Source organism: Myotis daubentonii, chromosome 1 (assembly GCF_963259705.1).
Source record: "Myotis daubentonii chromosome 1, mMyoDau2.1, whole genome shotgun sequence".
NCBI classification, from domain to species: domain Eukaryota; kingdom Metazoa; phylum Chordata; class Mammalia; order Chiroptera; family Vespertilionidae; genus Myotis; species Myotis daubentonii.
Genome location: NC_081840.1, coordinates 89,253,407 through 89,278,377, shown reverse-complemented (window position 1 = coordinate 89,278,377; position 24,971 = coordinate 89,253,407). Strand labels below are relative to the sequence as shown.

General features: G+C 46.5%; 1 protein-coding gene and 1 pseudogene across 3 annotated transcripts in view; one reads left to right on the top strand and one right to left on the bottom strand.

Moving 5' to 3' along the window:
• Positions 1-6,999, top strand: part of LOC132241691 (uncharacterized) — a 35,183-nt gene extending 28,184 nt beyond the window's left edge. For all 3 annotated transcript variants that reach the window (XM_059710628.1, XM_059710623.1, XM_059710633.1), the window contains exons 6-8: positions 1,053-1,159; positions 4,589-4,679; positions 6,677-6,999. In XM_059710628.1, coding sequence (XP_059566611.1) covers positions 1,053-1,159; positions 4,589-4,679; positions 6,677-6,793 — 315 coding nt within the window. In that variant the 3' untranslated portion in view covers positions 6,794-6,999. The remainder of the gene's footprint in view (positions 1-1,052; positions 1,160-4,588; positions 4,680-6,676) is intronic.
• LOC132223327 (U4 spliceosomal RNA) lies at positions 179-256 on the bottom strand (annotated as a pseudogene).
• Positions 7,000-24,971: the final 17,972 nt, after the last annotated feature.

The window sequence follows — 24,971 nt, the reverse complement described above, 5'->3', positions numbered from 1 at the left end:
TCTTCACAATTTCATAGACAGATTTGTTTTTACCATAGATCTTAGCAACCTCAACATACAAGTTTTTTCTTTCCTTATTAAGTTGAGAACTTTCGCCTTTTCACTTAGAGGAAGCACTTTCTGGCTTCTTGTTGTCATATCTGAATTGCTAGCATGACTACTCTTGCATTTTGGGGCCATTATTTTTTCTTTCAATTAGCAATAATCGTGCCTCGAATAAACCTCATTGGTTACAATACTGCCACTGCACAAAGTTGGGAACATTATTAAGTAAAATAAGGGGTTACTTGAACACAAGTACTGTGATTCTCCAACAGTTGATCTGATAACCAAGACGGCTACTCAGTGGCCAGAGGGTGGGTAGCATATGCAGCGTGGATATGCTAGACAGAGCGATGATTCATGTCCGGGCAGGATGGAGTAGGACAGTGTGAGATTTCACAACAGTTCACACAATTTAAAACTTACTATGAATGATATATTACTTGGATTTTCCATTTAACTTTTTCAGACCATGGTTGACCATGGGTAACTGACCGTATGGAAAGCAAAACCACGGATAAGGGGGTACTACTGTAGTGGAAAAAAGCTCTGAACTGGGAGTCAAAAGAGCATACTTATGAATTTATAAATAATTACATATAAACAAACAAATTTTCACAAGTTTATCGTTTTTATTAGATACTTTCTCCCATTTTAAGAATTAGGGTGGCCGAAACCGGTTTGGCTCAGTGGATAGAGTGTCGGCCTGTGGACTGAAAGGTCCCGGGTTCGATTCCAGTCAAGGGCATGTACCTGGGTTGCAGGCACATCCCCAGTAGGAGATGTGCAAGAGGGAGCTCATCGATGTTTCTCTCTCATCGATGTTTCTAACTCTCTATCTCTCTCTCCCTTCCTCTCTGTAAAAAATCAATAAAATATATTAAAAAAAAAAAAAAAAGAATTAGGGTGAACTTCACATGTTACCTCACAACATTATTGACCCGGTATGTAGTTCTGTGATCGTATGCTGTGGTATCTCTGTTCTCTTAAATGAACTCATTCTTATTTAGGTGCTCCATGCAGACATCTGTACCCAGGATTCACTTCTGCAAAATGCTGATGTTATTATAATGAATAACGTCTTCGAACATTTTCTTGATGAGGCAGAACAGGCCAGGTATGTTATTTATTCAGGCAAGAAGTCTGTTGTTATCCAGCAAAGTATGAAAAGGGATTGGTAGAGTAGAAATGTTTTCATATTAAACTTTTAAAAATGACCTCAACTGTGAGATTATATTCAAAAGGAAATATGTTCTATATAAAATAAAAATAAACTGTCTGGCTTTGTAAAGTATTGCATCTCATTTTAGGCAGATATGATATTTTATGACCCAAGCATTTGCTTAGCCGTCAGGGATGAAATAAGATATCACTTCCTAATGGGTCTTTATACTTTTTTCTGCCTCAGGTTTTTTTTCCCTTAAAAAAAGTATGTCATGATGCTATCCTATCATAAAATGATGGGAATTAACTAATGCCTATAATTGAATATAAAACAAGATATAAGAGTATTAACCAAAATTGTGATTATCAAACTTGAAAAATGTTTTTAAGGGATAATAAATAGTAGAAGTTTATTCCACTATTCAAGTAATGAAAAAATTAGCAAGTCTGTGATCATTTTTCTGACTTCTCTGCCACATTTTAATGCTTTGTGACCCATAAGGACCTATAGGTTCCTTTGATTAGAAAATTCCTCTAGTCTGTAGTCTGAGACACCAACTTTATGGCTACTTAGGCTTGCTGACTTCTTATCATAAGGGCATATGCATACTTTAGATACAGGAAAGCTCCTTTCCATTGGCATGAAAGGGAATTAGACGAATGTTTGGATTACCTCAGAGAAATGAAAAAGTGCATATAATACAGACCATAAACAGTTAATACTGAGTGGAATCCTGAATGACTAAACCTCTTTATTCTGCCACCTGTTCACCTTCTGTATTCTGCCCCTGACCACTACTTTCTCTCTCTCCCACACACACATATGCACACCCATAGCCATTAGGTTAAGGTCACTACAAAATTAATAGTTTAAATAGTTTAAAAAGAAACTGCTTCAAAAGAAAGCTAATCATATAATCAAATTTCAGCCAGAATGAGGGGTGATTTTTTTGGTCACAGTCTAAAGACCAGAAACACAACATGTGCTGTACCGTGCCAGCACAGCCAAGGTTCCATGAGCCTGAGGAGGGGCGATGAAGGATTAAAGAAAAGACAGACAAAGAGAATGTAGCTGGAGCTCGGTGGAACTCCCGTGCCTGGATGAGGACACAGAGAGAGATCCAGCCGGCAAGCTGAGGCTTTATTTTATAGTCAGAGGTATACAAGGTAGTGGCCACCATAGTTACAATGTTCTTGTGAGTTTCACTTGTTTAGGCAGCACTTGCTGCATCTCCCACAGCCCATTAGCTACCTAGGAACAATCTAGGGAGCATCATAAGGTCAAGCTTAATTATGGTAAGAGGGCTACGCCCTCTAAGCTGGGACTTGTTTGTGGCTCTGCCACAGGTCAATCCGAGGCTTAACCCTATAGCTACTCTCTACAATGTGCAAAGTTATTTTAATTATAATGCCCTTTGTAGACTTAATTTCCAGTAGACAAAGTATGATTAGCTTTTTATCTTTTTAAATTAATGATAGGTAGTCAAAACATTACATAATTGTTGGAAAGTGAAATATTACCAGGTTTATGTTGTATAAGAAGTTTTAAAACACCCTAAACTCTTTGGAGATTTATTATATAAAGAGTTTGACTGCTGAGGAATGATGAAAACTACTGCCGAACTTGATACTGGAAATACTGCATATTTGCATTATTTTCAAAACTCTCTTGGTGCATTTATTCACAAGCTCTACATGATTCACTAAGTAGATATTGGCCACCTGTGTTAGTTCAGTCATTTTCCCTCAGTTAGTCTAGCAAATGAATTCTAAATCTAGCTAGGTTATGTGACTCTCATAGTTAATTATTTTATCTTCATCTTGAATGACAGTTCACAGAAGAAAGGTTAGAAGATATGGTAAATCATTCTGATATTGGAATTGTTCTGACAAAACTGGTCATTTACTCATTAATTCTATACTGTAGTAAGTAAAAGAGAATAGATGGCACAGCATATAACCTCCAGAGATTTTTAATCTTAATCAGAATCTGAGGACAAGTGGAATGGTACCGCTGCTATAGGAGTTAGTGCATAAAAGAAAAAAAAATATGTCATAATAATAGAAATGTGTACCCAGGTAAGGCTCAGGCTTCAGAATAAGTTAGATCTCATTATAGCATAACACCCAGATTGTAAAGTAATTATTAGTTTAAAAGGTACTTCTAGCCCTGGCCGGCTTGGTTGTTGTCCTATCCTGGTGAGACTGTGCACCTCTGAAAAGTTGGTCGATGTTTCTCTTTCACATTGATGTTTCTTTGTCTCTCCCTTCCTTTCTAAAATCAATAAAACTGTTTTAAAAATAAAATAAAAGGTGCCTCTATGTATTTTCTTAGTAGGTGAAACAGATACAACTACTACCATGACAGCTTATCAGAAATATTAAGTTCTATTTTTGAGAGTCATGCCCAGTATACCTAGCTTCTTCATTCTTTTTAAATAAACTTATAAAATGTCACTTTTAAGGGACCACTGGAAAAAACACACGCAAACAGCTCTAGCCCAACCATGGTGATATTTATTATCAAACACTGCTACATGATTTTAGATCTAGCCTGAGGAAAAAAAAATTGTATCATTTTATCTAGTTAACTCTAGAATGTACTAAACTTAATATCCATTGCTATAACTAAAATAAGTGCAAATGACACAGCTGCTCACCTGCCCCACTGCAAGGGATGCACATACCTGCTTTTTCTGACCATCGGTCCCCAGTAGTGGGGTGTACTTTCAAGACTCAGCGTAGAAATCCAGTTCATGTCTGCACTAAAGATTAATCAGAACTGGTCAGTCACTGCCCTCTGACACACACATGCACATGGCATTTCATCATGCTTTAAACCTGGGGCTGGTCCCACTAAACTTCTCAGGTGCCATATCGTACAGAAGTCTTTCCATTGAATATTTATGGCAGCCAATAAAGTATGAATTTCGCTTTTGATTTACTGTTAGTTTTTGCTCGGTGTCTGGTTTCTATAGCCTTTCTCCAATACCCTGCCCCTCCTCTACCCCTCAGCCCAGTTCCCTTCTGCAGAACCATTATTTTTTACATACTTTGTAAGAAATTTAAGAGCCGCTAACTGATACAGCTTGGACTTCTGAATTGGTCCTGAAACTGAGTTTTGGCCTCACAATGCCTTGTAGTAACTCAAATCATGATCTCGTTAAATCTTGTCAACTGTGACTTCACAATTTTCCCAGCACCTCTCTGGAACTGAAGAATTGACCAATTTCTAGTATGTTACTGCAGTCCTATTTTCTGCAAGCAAACAGTTTTGCTCATTTGGGATACTACTTGTGCTGCATTTTCTTTTGTCATCGGCATTTTAAAAGAACTTCCAGTGTCTGGTAAAACCTGACATAATGCCTCTAATGTGTTATAGAGCCTGGGAATGTATCAGCCATAACGTAAGGAAACAAGGATCGTTATTGGTGACAGTGCCAAGTCTTGAAGAGTCTCTCTCAGGTCTTCAGGTATGTAAGCCTTCCTCGCATTTTTATTGTCAAAACTTTTCTTCTACTTTTTTCTGATAGCTGTTACAATATTCTAGAACTGTTCTGTCTGAATAGAGTGACAGATGATAAAAAGAACAGCAAGAATTTATGGCTTAAGGACTGGTTCATGGTTAATTAACTAGCCTCAAGAGCTCTCAAGTTGCCATTCTTACCTCCATACGAACTCCTTTGCTTCTCCACCCAGTTTTTCTAGCTGTGGGATTACAGTTCTGGAGAACAAATGCTATTAAATGTTTGTTAAGAGGCTTTAAACACCCACATCATAACTTTTCCCTTAGAACAAAAGGAGCAGAGTTATTCAAGGTTGTAGAATCAAATAAACTGGAGGCAGCGCAGTTTAGCCTCTAAGTCAGTTTGAAATCTTACACAAACCTCTCTTGCTTAGACTTTTCATATAAAATAAGGCTGATATTTAATAATATGATTCAACCCAATATATTGATCCTTATACAAAGGTTAATTAGTGTTTGTAAAGCTCTTTGAGATCCAGATGAAAAAGTGTTGTATTTCTTAATACAGTATTATTATTTTCTTTAGTCATGCTTTCCTTATATGTAAGCACTGCCAAATTTAGGTATCTGGGTTTTTTTCCTTTAAAAAATCTAAACAATCATCAATAACACCTTTAACAATTTTTTCGTCAATCACCTAAATTACAGAAGTAATTCATGTTGGCCATAACAAGGGAAGTAATCCATAGATACATAAAGAGAAGATGTTAGTCTCCCAGTTTCCCCCACTTCATTCTTCCCCATGAGATCCCTGCCTCCTGAGTGTGTGATCTTACCATACTCATAAAAACATGCCTTTAGTTTTATTATGTTTTCATCCTCAACCGGGGATATGTTTTTATTGAGTTTTAGAGAGAGGAAGAGAGAGAGAGAGAAACATTGGAGTAAGAGAGAAACATCGATCGGCTGCCTCCCACACACGCCCTGACCAGGGATTGAACCCGCAACCTAGGTATGTGCCTTGACCAGGAATCCAACCTGTAACTTTTGGTGTATGGGACAATGCTCCAGCAACTGAGCCATACCGGCCAGGTCAAAACAAACCTTTTAAAATATGTGGTCTCAAATTTATAATTTCTAAATATATTGAAATAATTCAGTTATTTTACCAAAATAACTTTCACACTAAATACATAAATTTGTGTTGACCACCATTGGAAATTAATATTTACAAGAGTCCTTATTATAAATTCTTGAATAATTTTATTGCTCTCATATTTAATGAAACTTCTTTAAACAGATATATATCCATTGTTGGCTCCAGAATTTTTTTGTCATGGAGACTCAAGTTTTCAATGTGAAGGGAAGGGCCTGATGAAGGTTATGGAGGGAGATTAGCCCTGCTTATACAACCCCTTAGCACCAACACTGTGTATATATGAGCAGTTTTCTGTGTGTTGCCATTGTTGTTTTAGAATTTTGTTTAAACCTAATGATGATTAAATTATGTACATTAAAACAATTCTTTACTTTCTTTATTCTTTAAAATTTCAAAATCTCAGAGTAAACTAATTAAATTCCTGAATCCATAGACCATTTAGTACAACAAAAAATTGTTCATGTGAATAATAAAAAGAAAAGAATTGTTCATGTAGCACCATGTAGAACTTAGTCCTACTCATTGTAATAAAAATCTGTTGTGTTGTCTGGCCGGTGTGGCTCAGGGGTTGAGCGTCAACCTATGAACCAGGAGGTCATGGTTCGATTCCTGGTCAGGGCACATGCCTGGGTTGCAGGCTCAATCCCCAGTGGGGGGCGTGCAGGTGGCAGCCGGTCAATGATTCTCATCATTGATGTTTCTATCTCTCTCTTCCTCTTTGAAATCAATAAAAATATATTTTTAAAAAATTTGTTGTGTTTAGTAACTTACTTAGTCATGATTTCTTCCAGAAAATAGGATTATTCTATTATTTTCCTGTTTGTTTATAATCTTTTTTTTTCCAGGTTAGTATACAGTTATCTTCCTGGGTTGAAGAGGTACCACTGAACTATGATATATACCCAGAAAAGGATATTAACAGGGAAGCTCTTGAACAAATACATTTATATAAGATTCTCTAGCACTAAAATAGTCCTATTGCAATATAATGTTTTTTGAGTATTACAAAACAATGAAAAAGAAACATAACCCCAACACCCAATCACCTATTTTTTGTGTGTATTCCTTTCTAGTCTTTGTACATATGTTTACATATTTATAAATAGTTGCATTTGTATATTTGTAACTTTGATTTGTGTGATAATTGAATTAAAATTCCTGAAAATGTTTTGTTTTCCTCTAGTTTCTTTTATTCTGTTACAGATATAAATATGTCTTTCTTTAGTCATTAACTCTGTATACCAAGTCCAGATATAACAAAACAAAAAAAGACTAGAAGTAGCTTCTATTAAGAGAAGGGTGGAGAGGAAGGTTAAGTTACAGTGTATTCCAATTATTAGATCTCTGTTCTGTCAGATTCCTTTTTTTTTTCTTTGTGTCAGATTCCTCATATACAGTTTTATCTGAAGAGTCTAGCACAAGGACTGAAATAAAAAATAATTACAGTTGCTAGGGAAAAGCAAAACTAGAAAGATAGTCTCCAAAATATAGTAAGTAGAGATTACTAGTATATCTAGGTGGAACAATTACTGGTGATTTTTTTTTTCCTTTTCTGTATTTTTTTCTATAATGACTATATTTCTTTTGAAGTCAGGAAAAGCAAAACTTTTTAACGAATACAATGGAACATCAAAACTTGAACACTTAAGCTCCACTGGTGTTGCTCAGTGATTGAGTGTCAACCACGAACCAGGAGGTCACGGCTCAATTCCTGGTCAGGGCAAATGCCCAGGTTTCGGGCTCGATCTGCCATAGGGGGTGCGCAGGAGGCAGCTGATTGATGATTCTCTCTCATCACTGATGTTTCCATCTCTCTGTCACTTTCTCTTTCTCTGAAATCAATAAAAACATTAACAACAACAAAAACTTGAACACTTAACTAGTTCTAGAGCATTACATAAAATACACATAGTGTTCATCCATGAAAAAGTGAGTTTATTAGCAATATGGCACATAATCACAAGCATGTAACAGTTACTGAACTTCACTTTATACTGTACTTATTCTTTTTTTTTTTTTAATTAAATCTTTATTGTTCAGATTATTACATTTGTTCCTTTTTTCCCCCCCCCATAACTCCCCTCCTCCCAGTTCCTGCCCCACCCTCCGCCCTCACTCCCCACCCACTGTCCTCATCCATAGGTGCACGATTTTTGTCCAGTCTCTTCCCACATCTCCCACACCCCTTTCCCCCCCAAGAATAGTCAGTCCATTCCCTTTCTATGTCCCTGATTCTATTATAATCAACAGTTCATTCTGTTCATCAGATTATTTATTCACTTGATTCTTAGATTCACTTGTTGATAGATGCATATTTGTTGTTCATAATTTGTATCTTTACCTTTTTCTTCCTGTTCCTCTTCTTAAAGGATACCTTTCAGCATTTCATATAATCCTGGTTTGGTGGTGATGAACTCCTTTAGCTTTTCCTTATCTGTGAAGCTCTTTATCTGACCTTCAATTCTGAATGATAGCTTTGCTGGATAAAGTAATCTTGGTTGTAGGTTCTTGGTATTCATCACTTTGAATATTTCTTGCCACTCCCTTCTGGCCTGCAAAGTTTCTGTTGAGAAATCAGCTGACAGTCGTATGGGTATTCCCTTGTAGGTAACTGAGTTTCTTTCTCTTGCTTTTTTAAGATTCTCTCTTTATCTTTTGCTCTTGGCATTTTAATTATGATGTGTCTTGGTGTGGTCCTCTTTGGATTCCTTTTGTTTGGGGTTCTCCGCGCTTCTTGGACCTGTAAGTCCATTTCTTTCACCAGGTGGGGGAAGTTTTCTGTCATTATTTCTTCAAATAGGTTTTCAATATCTTGGTCTCTCTCATCTTCTGGCACCCCTATAATTCTGATGTTGGTACGCTTGAAGCTGTCCCAGAGGCTCCTTACACTATCCTCGCATTTTTGGATTCTTTTTTCATTTTGCTTTTCCGGTTGGATGTTTTTTGCTTCCTCGCATTTCAAATCATTGACTTGATTCTTGCGCTCCTCTGGTCTGCTGTCGGGCGTCTGTATAATATTCCTTATTTCAGTCCGTGTGTGCTTAATTTCTAGTTGGTTCCCCAATATAAGATCGAGGGTCTTATTAGTTTTCGTGTAGATCTCATTAAGTTTATCGGCAGCTTCTAAACAGTTCTTGAGAGACCTTAAAAGTGTGGTTCTGAACTCTATTTCTTCCATTGACAATTTTGTCCTGTTTCTTTGTCTCCGCATTTTGTTATGCTTCCTTGGTGCACCCCCTAGTGGTCTTTGTTCGCAGTCTTATAGATAAATCTTGATTGTTGTAGCTAATTCCAGGGAGGGTTTGACCTCCAGGCCAAGCGGCTATGAGAATCAGCTGTGTCAGCAGTGAGAGAACTTCTGTCCTCTAGGGAGGTGCTAATCTAGCCTTTGCCTGAGGCTATCCGGCAAATGCCTCTGTGCAGGGCTTGGGCGGGGCGGGTCGCACAGGATCAACAGGGTGGGCCGGAGAGAGCAGTTATGGCGGCTCTCAGTCCTGTCCCAAGGGGCTCTGCCTCTCTGAGTCCCAGCACCCGCTGCAAAGCTGGGAGAGAAAGCTGCACTCGCTCTGACCGAAGCCAGACAGTCCCGCTTCTCCCGTTTGAGTCTGGGTCCCTAAAGACTCGCCTGGATCTGGTGCTCAGAGTCTGCGACTCCCTCCCGATTGAAAACAACAACCGCGCCCTCCGCCGCCAGCCTGCTCCGCGCACTCCGCACCTCAGAATTTGACTTCAGCACTGCGCCTCCTCTGAGTGTCCGTATGCGTTTCTCTTTCCTCCTAGTTGTAGGACTTCCACTCAGCCAGCGTTCCTGTGGTTCTGGGTGATGTCCCTTCCGTTTTTTGGTTTCACTTTTGAAGTAGTTGTTCAAAGCAGCAAACTCCGGCGTTAACCTATGCCGCCATCTTGGTTCTCCTACTGTACTTATTCTTAATAAAGTATGTCCTAAACTCTAAATCCCAATCGCCCTAGTGTATATTTAAATGTTTCTCAGAAGCATGAACCTCTAAAGCAAAGTATGCTGCTATGGCTCTTGGTGAATGCCAGAACTCCCATTCTAGATAGAATGCCCTGGACAGGCCAGAAGAGTAGAGAACACTAGCAATACTCAGGGCCCTGAGGGGAGAAATCTATTTGTAAACCTAGTTTCAAATCGTTCAGCCCCTTATCTGTAAAACAAAAATAAGAATTCAGCGGTCAGTGGAATATAGTCAAAAATACAGATTATAGGTGGTTACCATAGATATGTGATTAAAATTACAGAAATAACGGGCAATTGTTTAAATACTGTCACTGCTGTGATTTTAGACATGTCAAAATGAGCCATGGATCTTTAGTTGATGAGTGGAAAAAAGGTCTAAAATATTTGAAAGTATTTTGTGTGACATGTATATACTAACATATCTACACTAATAAAAGAGAAAAATGGTAATTGGCGTACGACCATACCCTTTTCATTGGCTAATCAGGGCTATATGCAAATTAACTGCCAACTAAGATTGGCAGTTAACTGCCAACAAGATGGCGGTTAATTTGCATATGTAGGCACAATGCAGGGAGGCGAAAGGGAAAGCAGGAAGAAGCCCCCTGCCACTGACAGTGTTCGGAAACCTAGGGGGGAGCTAAGAGCTGGGGGGCAGGACAAAGGCAGCCCTGGGGCCGCCTTTGCCCTGCCCCCCAGCCATGATCGGAGAATCCGGTGCCTTTGCCGCCCTGGCCAGTGATAGCAGGAAGTAGGGGTGGAGCCAGCGATGGGAGCTGGGCACGGTCGAAGCTGGCAGTCCCGGGAGCTAGGGGCCCCTTGCCTGGGCCTAAAGCAGAGCCCACGATCGCGGGGCCGCTGCAGCTGTGGGTTCCCGCTGCCCAGGCCGAACGCCTCAGCCAGAGGCATCCTGCAGGGGCAGGGGCGGAGCCCGTGTGATCGTGGCGCCCCCCGCTGCCACTGCAGGTCCCCGCTGCCCGGGCCAGACGCCTAGGCCAGAGGCATCAGGCCTGGGCTGGGGGCAGAACCAGTGGTGGGGGGAAATGAGGGTCCCCTGCCCAGGCCTGACGCCTCTGTCAGAGGCGTCAGGCCTGGGCAAGGGGCCGATCCTGTGATTGGAGGGTGATGGGGGTCAACGCCTGAGGGTTCCCAGTATGTGAGAGGGGGCAGGCTGGGCTGAGGGACACTCCCCCCGCCCCACACCCAGTGCACGAATTTCGTGCACCGGGCCCCTAGTTTTTAAATAAATACCTGAGGCAAATACTAGAACGATAGTATATTTAGGAGATATCCTTATACCAGTATTAATGTTCTGCAAGTTAGAGTTATTTAACTTTATTTTTTGATGTCTATATATTTGTGTAGAGACAATTACTGTAGTTATAAAAGCTAGATTCTGCCAGGCCAGTGTGGCTCAGTGACTTAGCACTCCTGCCACCGCACCAGCTGTGAGCCCGGCTTCTGGCTGAGTGGCGCTCCCCCTGTGGGAGGACACTGACCACCAGGGGGCAGCTCCTGCATTGAGCGTCTGTCCCCTGGTGGTCAGTGTGTGTCATAGAGACCTGTCATTCTGCCATTCAGTCGATTTGCATATTAGGGTTTAATTATGTAAGATTTATTTACTTATTCATTCATTATTTTTGTTACAAATGGGAAATGTCATTTTATTCAGTACATAGCAACAGGTTTCTGGACCTGAACTTGAAGACAAGTCCTTTCCACCTTAAACTGGGGAACAGGTAAGGAGGGTTTAAAATATGTGGCCCAAGCAGGGACACATTAGTTTAGATATAAGATAAGGAAAGATGGTCTTGGTAGAGGGAATAGCCTGTGCAGAGGTATATAGCATAATGAGTACTATATATAGTGTGTATTTCTAATTATAGTTCACATTCAATATTTTTTTTTATTGGTTTCAGGTATACAGCATAGTGGTTAGACAATCCTGTACTTTACAAAATATTCCCCTCCATATTTCCAGTACCCACCTGGCAACATAATTATTACAAAAATATTGACTATATTTTCTATGCTGTACCATAATGGATACTTTTGTATGACTAGAGGCCAGGATAGGATTACATGAGGTTAATGAAGTAGTTGGATGCCAGGTCAGGATGGGCATGGTATGCCAACCAAATAAGATCACATTTTATTCTGAAAGTCAGAATGAGCCATTAAAAGATTGTAAGCACATTGATATGGGCACAATAAACTTGCATCCTTTTAAAACACCAGCATGGTATTCTGGGTCAGGGTTAGGGGTTAGAGTTTCATTTATCTTTTTTAAAAATATATATCTTCATTGATTTCAGAGAGGAAGGGAGAGGGAGAGAGAGAGAGAAACATCAATGATGCGGGAGAATCATTGATTGGCTGCACTCAAGCCTGCAACCCAGGCATGTGCCCTTGACCAGAATCGAACCTGGGACCTTCAGTCCGCAGGCTGACACTCCATCCACTGAGCCAAACCAGCAAGGGCTATCTTATATCTGCTTACTTTATTTTTAGCATAATAAGCTGTGGAATCTACGGTTGTGTTTTAAAAGGATAATAAGACAGCTGGAAAAAGTGAAATAAAAAAGAAGAGAGAATGTGATTGTTGTAAGAGAAGTTTGAAAGGGAGAAACCAATGAGAAATTCAGGTACAATTTAGGGGGTGGTGCAGTTTTAAAAAGACATTTGAGGAAAAAGAAAAAAGACTAAAATAAAGATGACAGATGATAAATAAATAGAAGAAAAAAAACTATCAAAAACATGGAGAAAAGGAATAAAAGAAGGGGAGAAGAAAAAACATTTAAAAGGGATGGGAGAATATGAGAAAAGTAAAAGCAGAGAGAGAATTGAAAAGCAGGAGCAAGTAAGGAATCAAGTAGGATTTGTAAGTCAGTTTAAAAATACAGTAGAGATCAATTAGAGAGAACCAAGATGGCGGCATAGGTTAACGCCGGAGTTTGCTGCTTTGAACAACTACTTCAAAAGTGAAACCAAAAAACGGAAGGGACATCACCCAGAACCACAGGAACGCTGGCTGAGTGGAAGTCCTACAACTAGGAGGAAAGAGAAACGCACACGGACACTTAGAGGAGGCGCGGTGCTGAAGTCAAATTCTGAGGTGCGGAGTGCGCGGAGCAGGCTGGCGGCGGAGGGAGCGGTTGTTGTTTTCAATCGGGAGGGAGTCGCAGACTCTGAGCACCAGATCCAGGCGAGTCTTTAGGGACCCAGACTCAAACGGGAGAAGCGGGACTGTCTGGCTTCAGTCAGAGCGAGTGCAGCTTTCTCTGCGAGCTTTGCAGCGGGTGCTGGGACTCAGAGAGGCAGAGCCCCTTGGGACAGGACTGAGAGCCGCCATAACTGCTCTCTCCGGCCCACCCTGTTGATCCTGTGCGACCCGCCCCGCCCAAGCCCTGCACAGAGGCATTTGCCGGATAGCCTCAGGCAAAGGCTAGATTAGCACCTCCCTAGAGGACAGAAGTTCTCTCACTGCTGACACAGCTGATTCTCATAGCCACTTGGCCTGGAGGTCAAACCCTCCCTGGAATTAGCTACAACAATCAAGATTTAACTATAAGACTGCGAACAAAGACCACTAGGGGGTGCACCAAGGAAGCATAACAAAATGCGGAGACAAAGAAATAGGACAAAATTGTCAATGGAAGATATAGAGTTCAGAACCACACTTTTAAGGTCTCTCAAGAACTGTTTAGAAGCTGCCGATAAACTTAATGAGATCTACACGAAAACTAATAAGACCCTCAATCTTATATTGGGGAACCAACTAGAAATTAAGCATACACGGACTGAAATAACGAATATTATACAGACGCCCGACAGCAGACCAGAGGAGCGCAAGAATCAAGTCAACAATTTGAAATGTGAGGAAGCAAAAAACATCCAACCGGAAAGCAAAATGAAAAAAGAATCCAAAAATGCGAGGATAGTGTAAGGAGCCTCTGGGACAGCTTCAAGCGTACCAACATCAGAATTATAGGGGTGCCAGAAGATGAGAGAGACCAAGATATTGAAAACCTATTTGAAGAAATAATGACAGAAAACTTCCCCCACCTGGTGAAAGAAATGGACTTACAGGTCCAAGAAGCGCGGAGAACCCCAAATAAAAATACAGTAGAACAGCCTGGCTGGTGTAGCTCAGTGGTTGAGCACTGACCTGTGAACCAGGAGGTCACAATTCGATTCCTGATCAGGGCACATGCCTGAGGTTTGATCCCCAGTGTGGGCGGGCAGGAGGCAGCCAGTCAATGATTCTCTCTTATCATTGATGTTTCTATCTCTCCCTCTCCTTGCCTATCTGAAATCAATAAAAATATACTTTTTAAGAAATACAATAAAACATACATAATGGATAGACAGAAATGGACTTTACAAAGGAGAAGCCAGTAAAAATGTTAGAAAAAAAGAGGAACCAAGTTTTGTGAAATGGAGCCAGGAAGAAAATGAAATAAAATTTTGTTGTGTTGTTGAGGTAAAATGAAGATAGGTATGTTGATAACTTGATTTTCAGATAGATATAGGTAGGACTATAAAAAGAGGCCAGTAAAAAAGATAATACAAAAAAATTTTAAAAGGAAAAAGTAAAGAGAAAAGGAAAGAAAAGAGTTTAAAAAATGAGTCAGTAAAATGGGAGTAGAAGAAGGAAGAGAAAAGGAGAGGAAGAAGGCTGGGAGGGAGTTAAAGAGGGCAGTTAGAAGGGAAAGGTGAAAAGGCAAAAAGTAATCCAGGACAAAGCAAAGGAGGGTAAAAGGGTGGAGGGAAGGAGGGAGAAATGGTGGGAAATAGGAAGAGGGAGGAGGGAAAGAGGGAGGAGGAGGAGGAGGCCAGAAAGCAAAGAAGAGAGAAAAAAGAGAGAGAAAAGTCATCAAGAGGCATTCAGAAAAGGAGGGAGAGGAAGAGGAAAGGAGAGGCAGGGAGAAAGGAACCAAGGAAGGAAGAAGGGAGAGGTCAAGAAAGAAAGATAGAAACAGAGCAAAATGTTTGAAAAAGAGGCGGTAACAAATCAAGTAAAATTGTGGATATAATGCTGGGACAGAGAGATGCTTAAAAAGCAAAATACAGTAAAATAAGGGTGATAGATGGTTGCTTGCTAGCTAGATGATAAATAGAAAATAGAGATATGTAGAGGTGATGGATGGATGGATGATAGAAAGAAAAGGGAGGGAAGAAAGAAGGAAAGAGGAAGGAAGGAGGGTAGAAGGAAGGTTGGGTAAATGAGAGATAAAGGAGGAAAGGAAAGAAAGAAAGGAGAGAAGAATAAGGATGGATGTTAGGCAAAGAAAAGAAGACAGTGAAAGAAAGGAAATAATAGGGAATAAATGAAGGAAGGTAGATAAAAAAGAGTGAATGAGAAAAAAGAAACACTAAAAGGAAGTATCAGTAAAAAGGTTAAAAAAAAAGTCAAAGGAAAAAAGAGCAAAGATTAAAATCAGGAGCCAGGAAAAAAAAGGAGTGGGGGTAAAAGAAGCTGGGAAGGAGGGTGAGAGAAAGGGAGGAAAGGAAGGCAGGCAGTCAAGAAATTTTAAAAAGCAAAAAAGACCACTAGGGGGTGCACCAAGGAAGCATAACAAAATGCGGAGACAAAGAAACAGGACAAAATTGTCAATGGAAGATATAGAGTTCAGAACCACACTTTTAAGGTCTCTCAAGAAGTGTTTAGAAGCTGCCGATAAACTTAATGAGATCTACACGAAAACTAATAAGACCCTCGATCTTATATTGGGGAACCAACTAGAAATTAAGCATACACGGACTGAAATAATGAATATTATACAGACGCCCGACAGCAGACCAGAGGAGCACAAGAATCAAGTCAATGATTTGAAATGCGAGGAAGCAAAAAACATCCAACCGGAAAAGCAAAATGAAAAAAGAATCCAAAAATGCGAGGATAGTGTAAGGAGCCTCTGGGACAGCTTCAAGCGTACCAACATCAGAATTATAGGGGTGCCAGAAGATGAGAGAGACCAAGATATTGAAAACCTATTTGAAGAAATAATGACAGAAAACTTCCCCCACCTGATGAAAGAAATGGACTTACAGGTCCAAGAAGCGCGGAGAACCCCAAACAAAAGGAATCCAAAGAGGACCACACCAAGACACATCATAATTAAAATGCCAAGAGCAAAAGATAAAGAGAGAATCTTAAAAACAGCAAGAGAAAGAAACTCAGTTACCTACAAGGGAATACCCATACGACTGTCAGCTGATTTCTCAACAGAAACTTTGCAGGCCAGAAGGGAGTGGCAAGAAATATTCAAAGTGATGAATACCAAGAACCTACAACCAAGATTACTTTATCCAGCAAAGCTATCATTCAGAATTGAAGGTCAGATAAAGAGCTTCACAGATAAGGAAAAGCTAAAGGAGTTCATCACCACCAAACCAGGATTATATGAAATGCTGAAAGGTATCCTTTAAGAAGAGGAACAGGAAGAAAAAGGTAAAGATACAAATTATGAACAACAAATATGCATCTATCAACAAGTGAATCTAAGAATCAAGTGAATAAATAATCTGATGAACAGAATGAACTGTTGAGTATAATAGAATCAGGGACATAGAAAGGGAATGGACTGACTATTCTTGGGGGGGAAAGGGGTGTGGGAGATGTGGGAAGAGACTGGACAAAAATCGTGCACCTATGGATGAGGACAGTGGGTGGGGAGTGAGGGCAGAGGGTGGGGTGGGAACTGGGAGGAGGGGAGTTATGGGGGGAAACAAAAAGAGGAACAAATGTAATAATCTGAACAATAAAGATTTAATTAAAAAAAATGTAAAAAAAAAAAAAAAAGATTTTTTACAGAAAAAAAAAAAAAAAAGAAATTTTAAAAAGGCCCTGGCCGGCTTGGCTCAGTGGATAGAGCGTCAGCCTGTGGGTTGCAGGGTCCCAGGTTCGATTCCGGCCAAGGTCACATGCCTGGGTTGTGGGCTCAGTCCCCAGTAGGGGGCGTGCAGGAGGTGGCCGATCAATGATTCTCTCTCACCATTGATTATTCTGTCTCTCTCTCCTTCTCCCTTCCTCTCTGAAATCAATAAAGAAATAAAAAAAAAAGAAAGAAATTTTAAAAAGGAGGAGTCAATAGGAAAAAGTAAAGGTGAATTTGAGAGAATTTTGGAAAAGATGGAACCAGTAAGAAACTCAAATATAATTGTGGAGGTGAAATATTTAAACACCGTGGGATTGGGCCTGCCGTGGGTGACCCGGAGAGGCGGGACAGGCACCGTGGGATAGGGCCTGCATCGGCCACCCGGGAGCGGGCCTAAGCCAGCAAGTGGTTATCTCCTGAGGGGTCCCAGACTGTGAGAGGGCACAGGTTGGGCTGAGGGACACGCACCCCCCCCCTCAGTGCACAAATTTTTGTGCACCGGGCCTCTAGTATATATATATTCCTATCTAATAAAAGACAAAAAGGGTAACTAACCGTACCTCCACTATGCTTCCCATTGGCTAATCAGCGAGTTATGCAAATTAACTGCCAACAAAGATGGCGGCCGGCAGCCATGCAGCTGAAGTGAGCAGGAGGCCTGCTTGCTCCAGTGATGGAGGAAGCCAAGGTTCCCCACCTGCCACGGCCTGGCTCTGAGCTCTGAAAGCAACAGCTCCAAAAGCAACAAAGTTTCAATTATAGAAGGTAAACAAACCCCAGATACCTGCTTTTAGCAGGCCATGGCCTCAGAGCTGGAGCGAGCAGGACAGCAACAAAGTTTCAATTATAGAAGGTAAATAAATCCCAGAATAAAAAAAAAAGAATAAAAGGAGAGGCTGGGAGCTTCAGTCGCCAGCCAGCCTGAAAACGGCCCTCAGCCTGTCATCCAGGCTGGCCAGGCACCCCAGTGGGGAACCCCACTCTGAAGGGGGTGCGACCAGCTGCAAACAGCCATTATCCCCTCATCCAGGCTGGCCAGGCACCCAAATGGGACCCCTACCCTGATCCAGGACACCCTTCAGGGAAACCTAACCAGCCCCCACCCGAGCACCAGGCCTCTATCCTATATAGTAAAAGGGTAATATGCAAACTGACCCTAACAGCAGAAGGACTGGGAATGACTGGTCACTATGACACACACTGACCACCAGGGGACAGACGCACAATGCAGGAGCTTCCCCGTGGTGGTCAGGGTGCTCTCACATGTGAGGAGCTCTGTTCAGCCACAAGCCAGGCTGATGGCTGCCAGTACAGCAGTGGTGGTGGGAACCTCTCCTGCCTCGTCAGCAGCGCTAAGGATGTCCCACTGCAGCTTAGGTCTGCTCCCTCTGACTAGTGGACATCCCCCAAGGGCTGCCGGGCTGCCAGAGGGATGTCTGATTGCCATCTTAGGCCCAATCCCCTGGGGAGCGGGCCTCAGCCAGCAGGTGGTCATCCCCTGAGGGGTCCCAGACTCTGAGAGGGCACAGGCCGGGCTGAGGGACCCCCACCTTCCCCGCCGAGTGCACAAATTTTTGTGCACTGGGCCGCTAGTCCTATCTAATAAAAGAGAAACATGGTAATTAGCCGTACATCTGCTACCCTTCCCATTGGCTAATCAGGGTGATATGCAAATTAACTACCAGCCAAGATGGCGGCCGGCAGCCAGGCAGCTTGAAACGCACATGAGGCTTGCTTGCTTCAGTGATGGAGGACTCCAACGTTCCCCACCTGCCTTGCCGACCTCTGAGCTTGCAGTTTGAAACATTGTTACAAATATAGAAGCTAAACAAAACCCCAGAAACCTGCTTTAAGCCAGCCAGGATCTCAGAGCTGGAGTTGAAACAGTGTTTTGATTATAGAACCCAAACAAACCAGATACCTGCTTTCAGCAGCGGAGGCCTAAGAGCTGGAGCCAAGCCTCAGAGCTAAAGCTGGCCCAGAATAAAAAAGAAAAAAGAAAGAAAAAAAGGAGCGGTTGGGAGCTTCAGTCACCCACCAGCCTGAAAGCAGCCCTCAGCCCCTCACCCAGACTGGCCAGGCACCCGAGTGGGGACCCCAACCCTGAAGGGTGTGTCACCAGCTGCAAACAGCCATCATCCCCTCATCCAGGATGGCCAGGCACCCCAGTGGGGACCCCCACCCCGATCCAGGACACCCTTCAGGGCAAACCAGCCGGCCCCCACCCGTGCACCAGGCCTCTATCCTATATAGTAAACGGGTAATATGCCTCACAGCACCGGGATCAGCGGACCCGTGAGGCCTCCTGGCACCGGGATCAGCATTACAGGGGGCAGCGCCCAAACCCCCTGATCGCCCTGTGGCTCTGTGTGTGACAGGGGGTGGGGCCACAACCTCCCTATCCGCCCTGCTCTGGTCGTGACAGGGGAAGGCACCCCAACCCCCTGATCAGCCCTGCTCTGTGCCTGATAGGGGGGAGCTGCCCAACCCCCTGATCGCCCTGTGGCTCTCTGTGTGACAGAATGCAGCACCCCAACCCCCTGATCGGCCCTGCTCTGTGTGTGACAGGGTGCGGCGCCCCAACTCCCCCCCCCCCGCCCCTGGGCCCTGCTCTGTGTGTGATGGGGTAGAGCCATAACCTTTGCATCGGCCCTGCCTTGAGTGTGACAGTGGCAGCGCCCCAACCCCCTGATCGGCCCTGCTCTGTAGGTGATAGAGGGTGGCGCCCCAAACCCCACCCCCCCAACGGGCCCTACTCTGTGTGTGACGGGGTAGAGCCATAACCTCCCCATCGGCCTGGCCCTGAGTGTGACAGTGGTGGCACCGCAACCCCCTGATCGGCCCTGCTCTGTGGGTGATAGGGGGCAGTGCCCCAACTCCCCTATCAGCCCTACTCTATGAGTGACAGGGGGGAGCTCCCAAACCCCCTGATGGAACCCTGCTCTGTGCGTGACACGGGGGAGCTCCCCAACCCCCTGATGGGCCCTGCTCTGTGCGTGACAGGGGGGAGTTCCCCAACCCCCTGATGGGCCCTGCTCTGTGCGTGGCAGGGGGGAGTTCCCCAACCCCCTGATCGACCCTGCTCTGTGCGTGACAGGGTACAGAGCCCCAACCCCCCTGATGGGCCATGCTCTGTGCATGACAAGGGGTGGCACCGCAACCTCCCTATCTACCCTGCCTTGAGTGTGACGGGGTGGTGCCCCAACCTCCCAATGGGCCCTACCCTGAGCGTGACTAGGGGTGGCATTGCAACCTCCCGATCCGCCCTGCTCTGTGTGTGACAGGGGGCGGCGCCCCAACTCCCCAATCGGCCCTGCTCTGAGCCCGACCAGGGGCTGCACCTAGGGATTGGGCCTGCCCTCTGCCACCCGAGAGCAGGCCTAAGCCAGCAGGTGGTCATCCCCTGAGGGGTCCCAGACTGCGAGAGGGCAGAGGCCGGGCTGAGGGACCCCCTCCCCCTGAGTGCACAAATTTTTGTGCATCGGGCCTCTAGACCTATCTAATAAAAGAGAAACATGGTAATTAGCATACGACCGCTACCCTTCCCATTGGCTAATCAGGGAGATATGCAAATTAACTGCCAGCCAAGATGGTGGCCGGCAGCCAGGCAGCTGATGCAAACAGGGAGGCTTGCTTGCTTCAGTGACAGAGGGAGCCAAGCTTCCCCACCTGCCTTGCCGGCCTCTCAGCTGCACTCTAATCAACATTGTAACAAATATAGAAGCTAAACAAAACCCCGGGCTTCAGCCAGCAGGACCACAACATTGTTTCAAATACAGAAGGGTAAACAAAGGCCAGAAATCTGCTTTCAGCAGCGGAGGTTTCATAGCTGGAGCCGAACCTCAGAGCTAAAGCTGTCCCAGAATTTAAAAAAAAGGAAAAAAGGACAGGTTGGGAGCTTCAGTCACCCGCCAGCCTGAAAATGGCCCTCAGCCCCTCACCTAGGCTGGCCAGGCACCCCAGTGGGGACCCCCACCCTAAAGGGTGTGTGACCAGCTGCAAACAGCCATCATCCCCTCACCCAGGCTGGCCAAGCACCCAAGCGGGACCCCCACCCTGAAGGGGGTGTGACCAGATGCAAACATCTATCATCCCCTCACCCAGGCTGGCCAGGTACCCAAGCGGGACCCCCACCCTGATCCAGGACACCCTTCAGGACAAACCAGCTGGCCCCCACCCGTGCACCAGGCTTCTATCCTATATAGTAAAAGGGTAATATGCCTCCCAGCATGGAATCAGCGTGACAGGGGCAGCGACCAAACCCCCTGATCGCCCTGCGGCTCTGTGTGTGACAGGCGGCATGGCCACAACCTCTCTATCCGCCCTGCTCTGTTCCTGACAGGGGGCACCTCCTCAGCCCCCTGATCAGCCCTGCTCTGTGCGTGACAGGGGGGAGCTCCCCAACCCCCTGATCGCCCTGCGGCTCTGTGTGTGACGGGGCACCTCCTCAACCCCCTGATCAGCCCTGCTCTGTGTGTGACAGGGGGGAGCTCCCCAATCCCCTGATCACCCTGCGGCTCTGTATGTGACAGGGGGCGTGGCCACAACCTCCCTATCTGCCCTGCTCTGTTCCTGACAGGGGGGAGCTCCTCAACCCCCTGATCGCCCTGCGGCTCAGTTTGTGACAGGGTGCGGCGCCCAAACCCTCCCCCCCTACATTGGCCCTGCCCTGAGTGTGACAGTGGCGACACCCCAACCCCCTGATCTGCCCTGCTCTGTGTGTGACAGGGGGCGGTGCCCCAAGTCCCCTATCGGCCCTGCTCTGTAAGTGACAGTGGGGAGCTCCTCAACCCCCTATCGGCCCTGCTCTGTGAGTGACAGGGGGGAGCTCCCCAACCCCGTTGGGCCCTGCTCTGTGCATGATAGGGGGGAGCTCCTCAATCCCCTGATGGGCCCTGCTCTGTGCGTGACGGGGGATCTCCTCAACCCACTGATCGGCCCTGCTCTGTGTGTGACAGGGTATGGAACCCCAACCCCCCTGATGGGCCCTGCTCTGTGCGTGATAGGGGGCAGCGCCCCAACCCCCTGATCTGCCCTGCTCTGTGCGTGACAGGGCGGAGTTCCTCAACCACTGATCGGTCCTGCTCTGTGTGTGACAGGGTACGGAGCCCCAACCCCCCTGATGGGCCCTACCCTGAGCGTGACTAGGGGTGGCATCGCAACCTCCCGATCCGCCCTGCTCTGTGCATGACAGGGGGCGGCGCCCCAACTCCCCAATCGGCCCTGCTCTGAGCCCGACTAGGGGCTGCACCTAGGGATTGGGCCTGCCCTCTGCCACCCGGGAGCAGGCCTAAGCCAGCAGGTCGTTATCTCCTGAGGGGGTCCCAGACTGCAAGAGGGCAGAGGCCGGGCTGAGGGACCTCCTCTCCCCCCGGAGTGCACAAATTTTTGTGCACCAGGCCTCTAGTCTACACTAATAAAAGAGAAAAATGGTAATTGGCGTATGACGATACCCTTTTCATTGGCTAATCAGGGCTATATGCAAATTAACTGCCAACTAAGATTGGCAGTTAACTGCCAACAAGATGGCGGTTAATTTGCATATGTGGCACAATGCAGGGAGGTGAAAGGGAAAGCAGGAAGAAGCCCCCTGCCACTGACAGTGATCAGAAACCCAGGGGGGAGCTAAGAGCTGGGGGGCAGGGCAAAGGCGGCCCTGGGGCCGCCTTTGCCCTGCCCCCCAGCCATGATCGGAGAATCAGGTGCCTTTTCCACCCTGGCCAGTGATAGCAGGAAGTAGGGGTGGAGCCAGCGATGGGAGCTGGGCACGGTCGAAGCTGGCAGTCCCGGGAGCTAGGGGTCCCTTGCCTGGGCCTAAAGCGAAGCCCACGATCGCGGGGCTGCTGCAGCTGTGGGTCCCCGCTGCCTGGGCCGGACGCCTCAGTCAGAGGCGTCCTGCAGGGGCAGGGGCGGAGCCTGCACGATCGCGGCGCCCCCCGCTGCCACTGCAGGTCCCCACTGCCCGGGCCGGACGCCTAGGCCAGAGGCGTCAGGCCTGGGCAAGGGGCCGATCCTGCGATTGGAGGGTGATGGGGGTCAATGCCTGAGGGCTCCCAGTATGTGAGAGGGGGCAGGCTGGGCTGAGGGACACTCCCCCCCCCCCCACACCCAGTGCACGAATTTCGTGCACTGGGCCCCTAGTATATATATAAAAGGCTAATATGCTAAGTGTCCGAGTGGTTGCTATGATGCACAGTAACCACCAGGGGGCAGATGCTCAACGCAAGAGCTGCTGAGCTGTAGTGACTTGGCGGCAGCAGTTCTTGGGTGACGTACCCTGAAACCAGAGAGGAGGAGCTGTGTGATTCCACCTTCAGCTGCGGGTTATGTTGTTACTGAGGCACTGTCGCCCCGAATCTGGTTTACTGCACACTTGTGTTTGCGTTCCACACTCACAACAGCAACTTTGCAGAGTGCCCTCTCACACTCTGGGACCCCTCAGGGGATGTCGGAAAGCTGGTTTCGGTCTGATCCCCACAGGCCAGGCCTAGGGACCCTACCTGCCAGAGGGACCCTGCTCATTCCGCGGACAGCCTTCAAGCCCCACCACCACCCCAGTTTGGCTCCAGGGTGTGTCCGGCCTATCTCGCCCAGTCCTGCCCCACCAGCCACCTTCTAATTAATTTCCTTTCAATGTGCACAAATCTGTGCACCAGGTCACTAGTTAGACATATAGGTAGCTAGAACTTTAAAGGGATAATCCAGTATAAAAGCAATATGAGGGAGGGAAAGAGGGAGAGAAAGGTAGGGGGAGAAAAAGAGTGAGAGTTTTAAAAAAGAAGCCAGGCTCCGCTGGGTGGCTCAGTGGTTGAGCATCAACCTATGAACCAGGAGGTCACGTTTTGATTCCCGGTCAGGGCACATGCCTGGGTTGCAGCAAGGGGGTGTGCAGGAGGCAGCCAATCAATGATTCGCTCTCATCATTGATGTTTCTATTTCTCTCTTCTTTGAAATCAATAAAAATATCCTATACTAATAAAAGAGAAAAATGGTAATTGGCATACGACCGATACCTTTTTCATTGGCTAATCAGTGAGATATGCAAATTAACTGTCAGCCAAGATGGCGGCCGGCAGCCAGGCAGCTGAGAATAGGAGGCTTGGTTGCCCCAGCGATGGAGAAAGTCAAGGATCCCCGCAGCTGGGGGGCTCTGAGCTCCTGAAGCAACAACTCCAAAAGATACAATGTTTCAATTATAGAAGCTAAAAGATGGCGGTTAATTTGCATACTCAGGCTCCAAGCAGAGCGAAGCCAAACAGCCCTGAAGCAGCAGGGCAGGGAGGCCTCAGGGCCTGGGATCAGCGGAGCCGAGAGGCCTCCCGGCCCCAGTGATCAGCGGAGCCGAGAGGCCTCCCGGCCCCAGTGATCAGCAGAGTCGAGAGGCCTCCCGGCCCCACGATCAGCGGAGCCGAGAGGCCTCCCGGCCCCGAGATCAGCGGAGGCCAGAGTCGGCCCAGCCCCGCAATCAGGGAGGCGAGAGTCGGCCCAGCCCCGCGATCAGCAGAGCCTAGAGGCCCCCCAGCCCCGGTTATCATCCGAGCCGAGAGGCCTCCCAGCCCCGCGATCAGCGGAGTCGGAGGCCCCGCGATCAGTGGTTCCGAGAGGCCTCCCGGCCCCAGTGATCAGCGGATCCGAGAGGCCTCCCAGCCCAGGTGATCAGCGGAGTCGAGAGGCCTCCCAGCCCAGGTGATCAGCAGAGTCGAGAGGCCTCCCAGCCCCGGTGATCAGCGGAGCCGAGAGGCCTCCCAGCCCCAGTGATCAGCGGAGTCCAGAGGCCTCCCGGCCCGGTGATCAGCCAAGAGGCCTCCCGGCCCGCTCCAGGCCCGTGATCAGCGGAGTCGAAGGCCCCGCGATCAGCGGAGCCAAGAGGCCTCCCGGGCCTGCAATCAGCAGAGCCAAGAGGCCTCCCGGCCCAGGTGATCAGCGGAGCCGAGAGGCCTCCCAGCCCAGGTGATCAGCGGAGCCGAGAGGCCTCCCAGCCCAGGTGATCAGCGGAGCCCAGAGGCCTCCCAGCCCCGGTGATCAGCGGAGCCCAGAGGCCTCCCGGACTCATGATCAGCAGAGCCGAGAGGCCTCCCAGCCAGGTTATCAGCAGCCGAGAGTCCTCCTGGCTAGAGATCAGCGGAGCCGAGAGGCCTCCAGGCCCCAGTTATCAGCGGAGCCGAGAGGCCTACAGGCCATGGTTATCAGCAGCCGAGAGGCCTCCAGGCCAGGGATCAGGGGAGCTGAGAGGCGTCCTGGCCCTGGGATCAGCAGAGCAGCGAGGCCTCCCAGCACCGG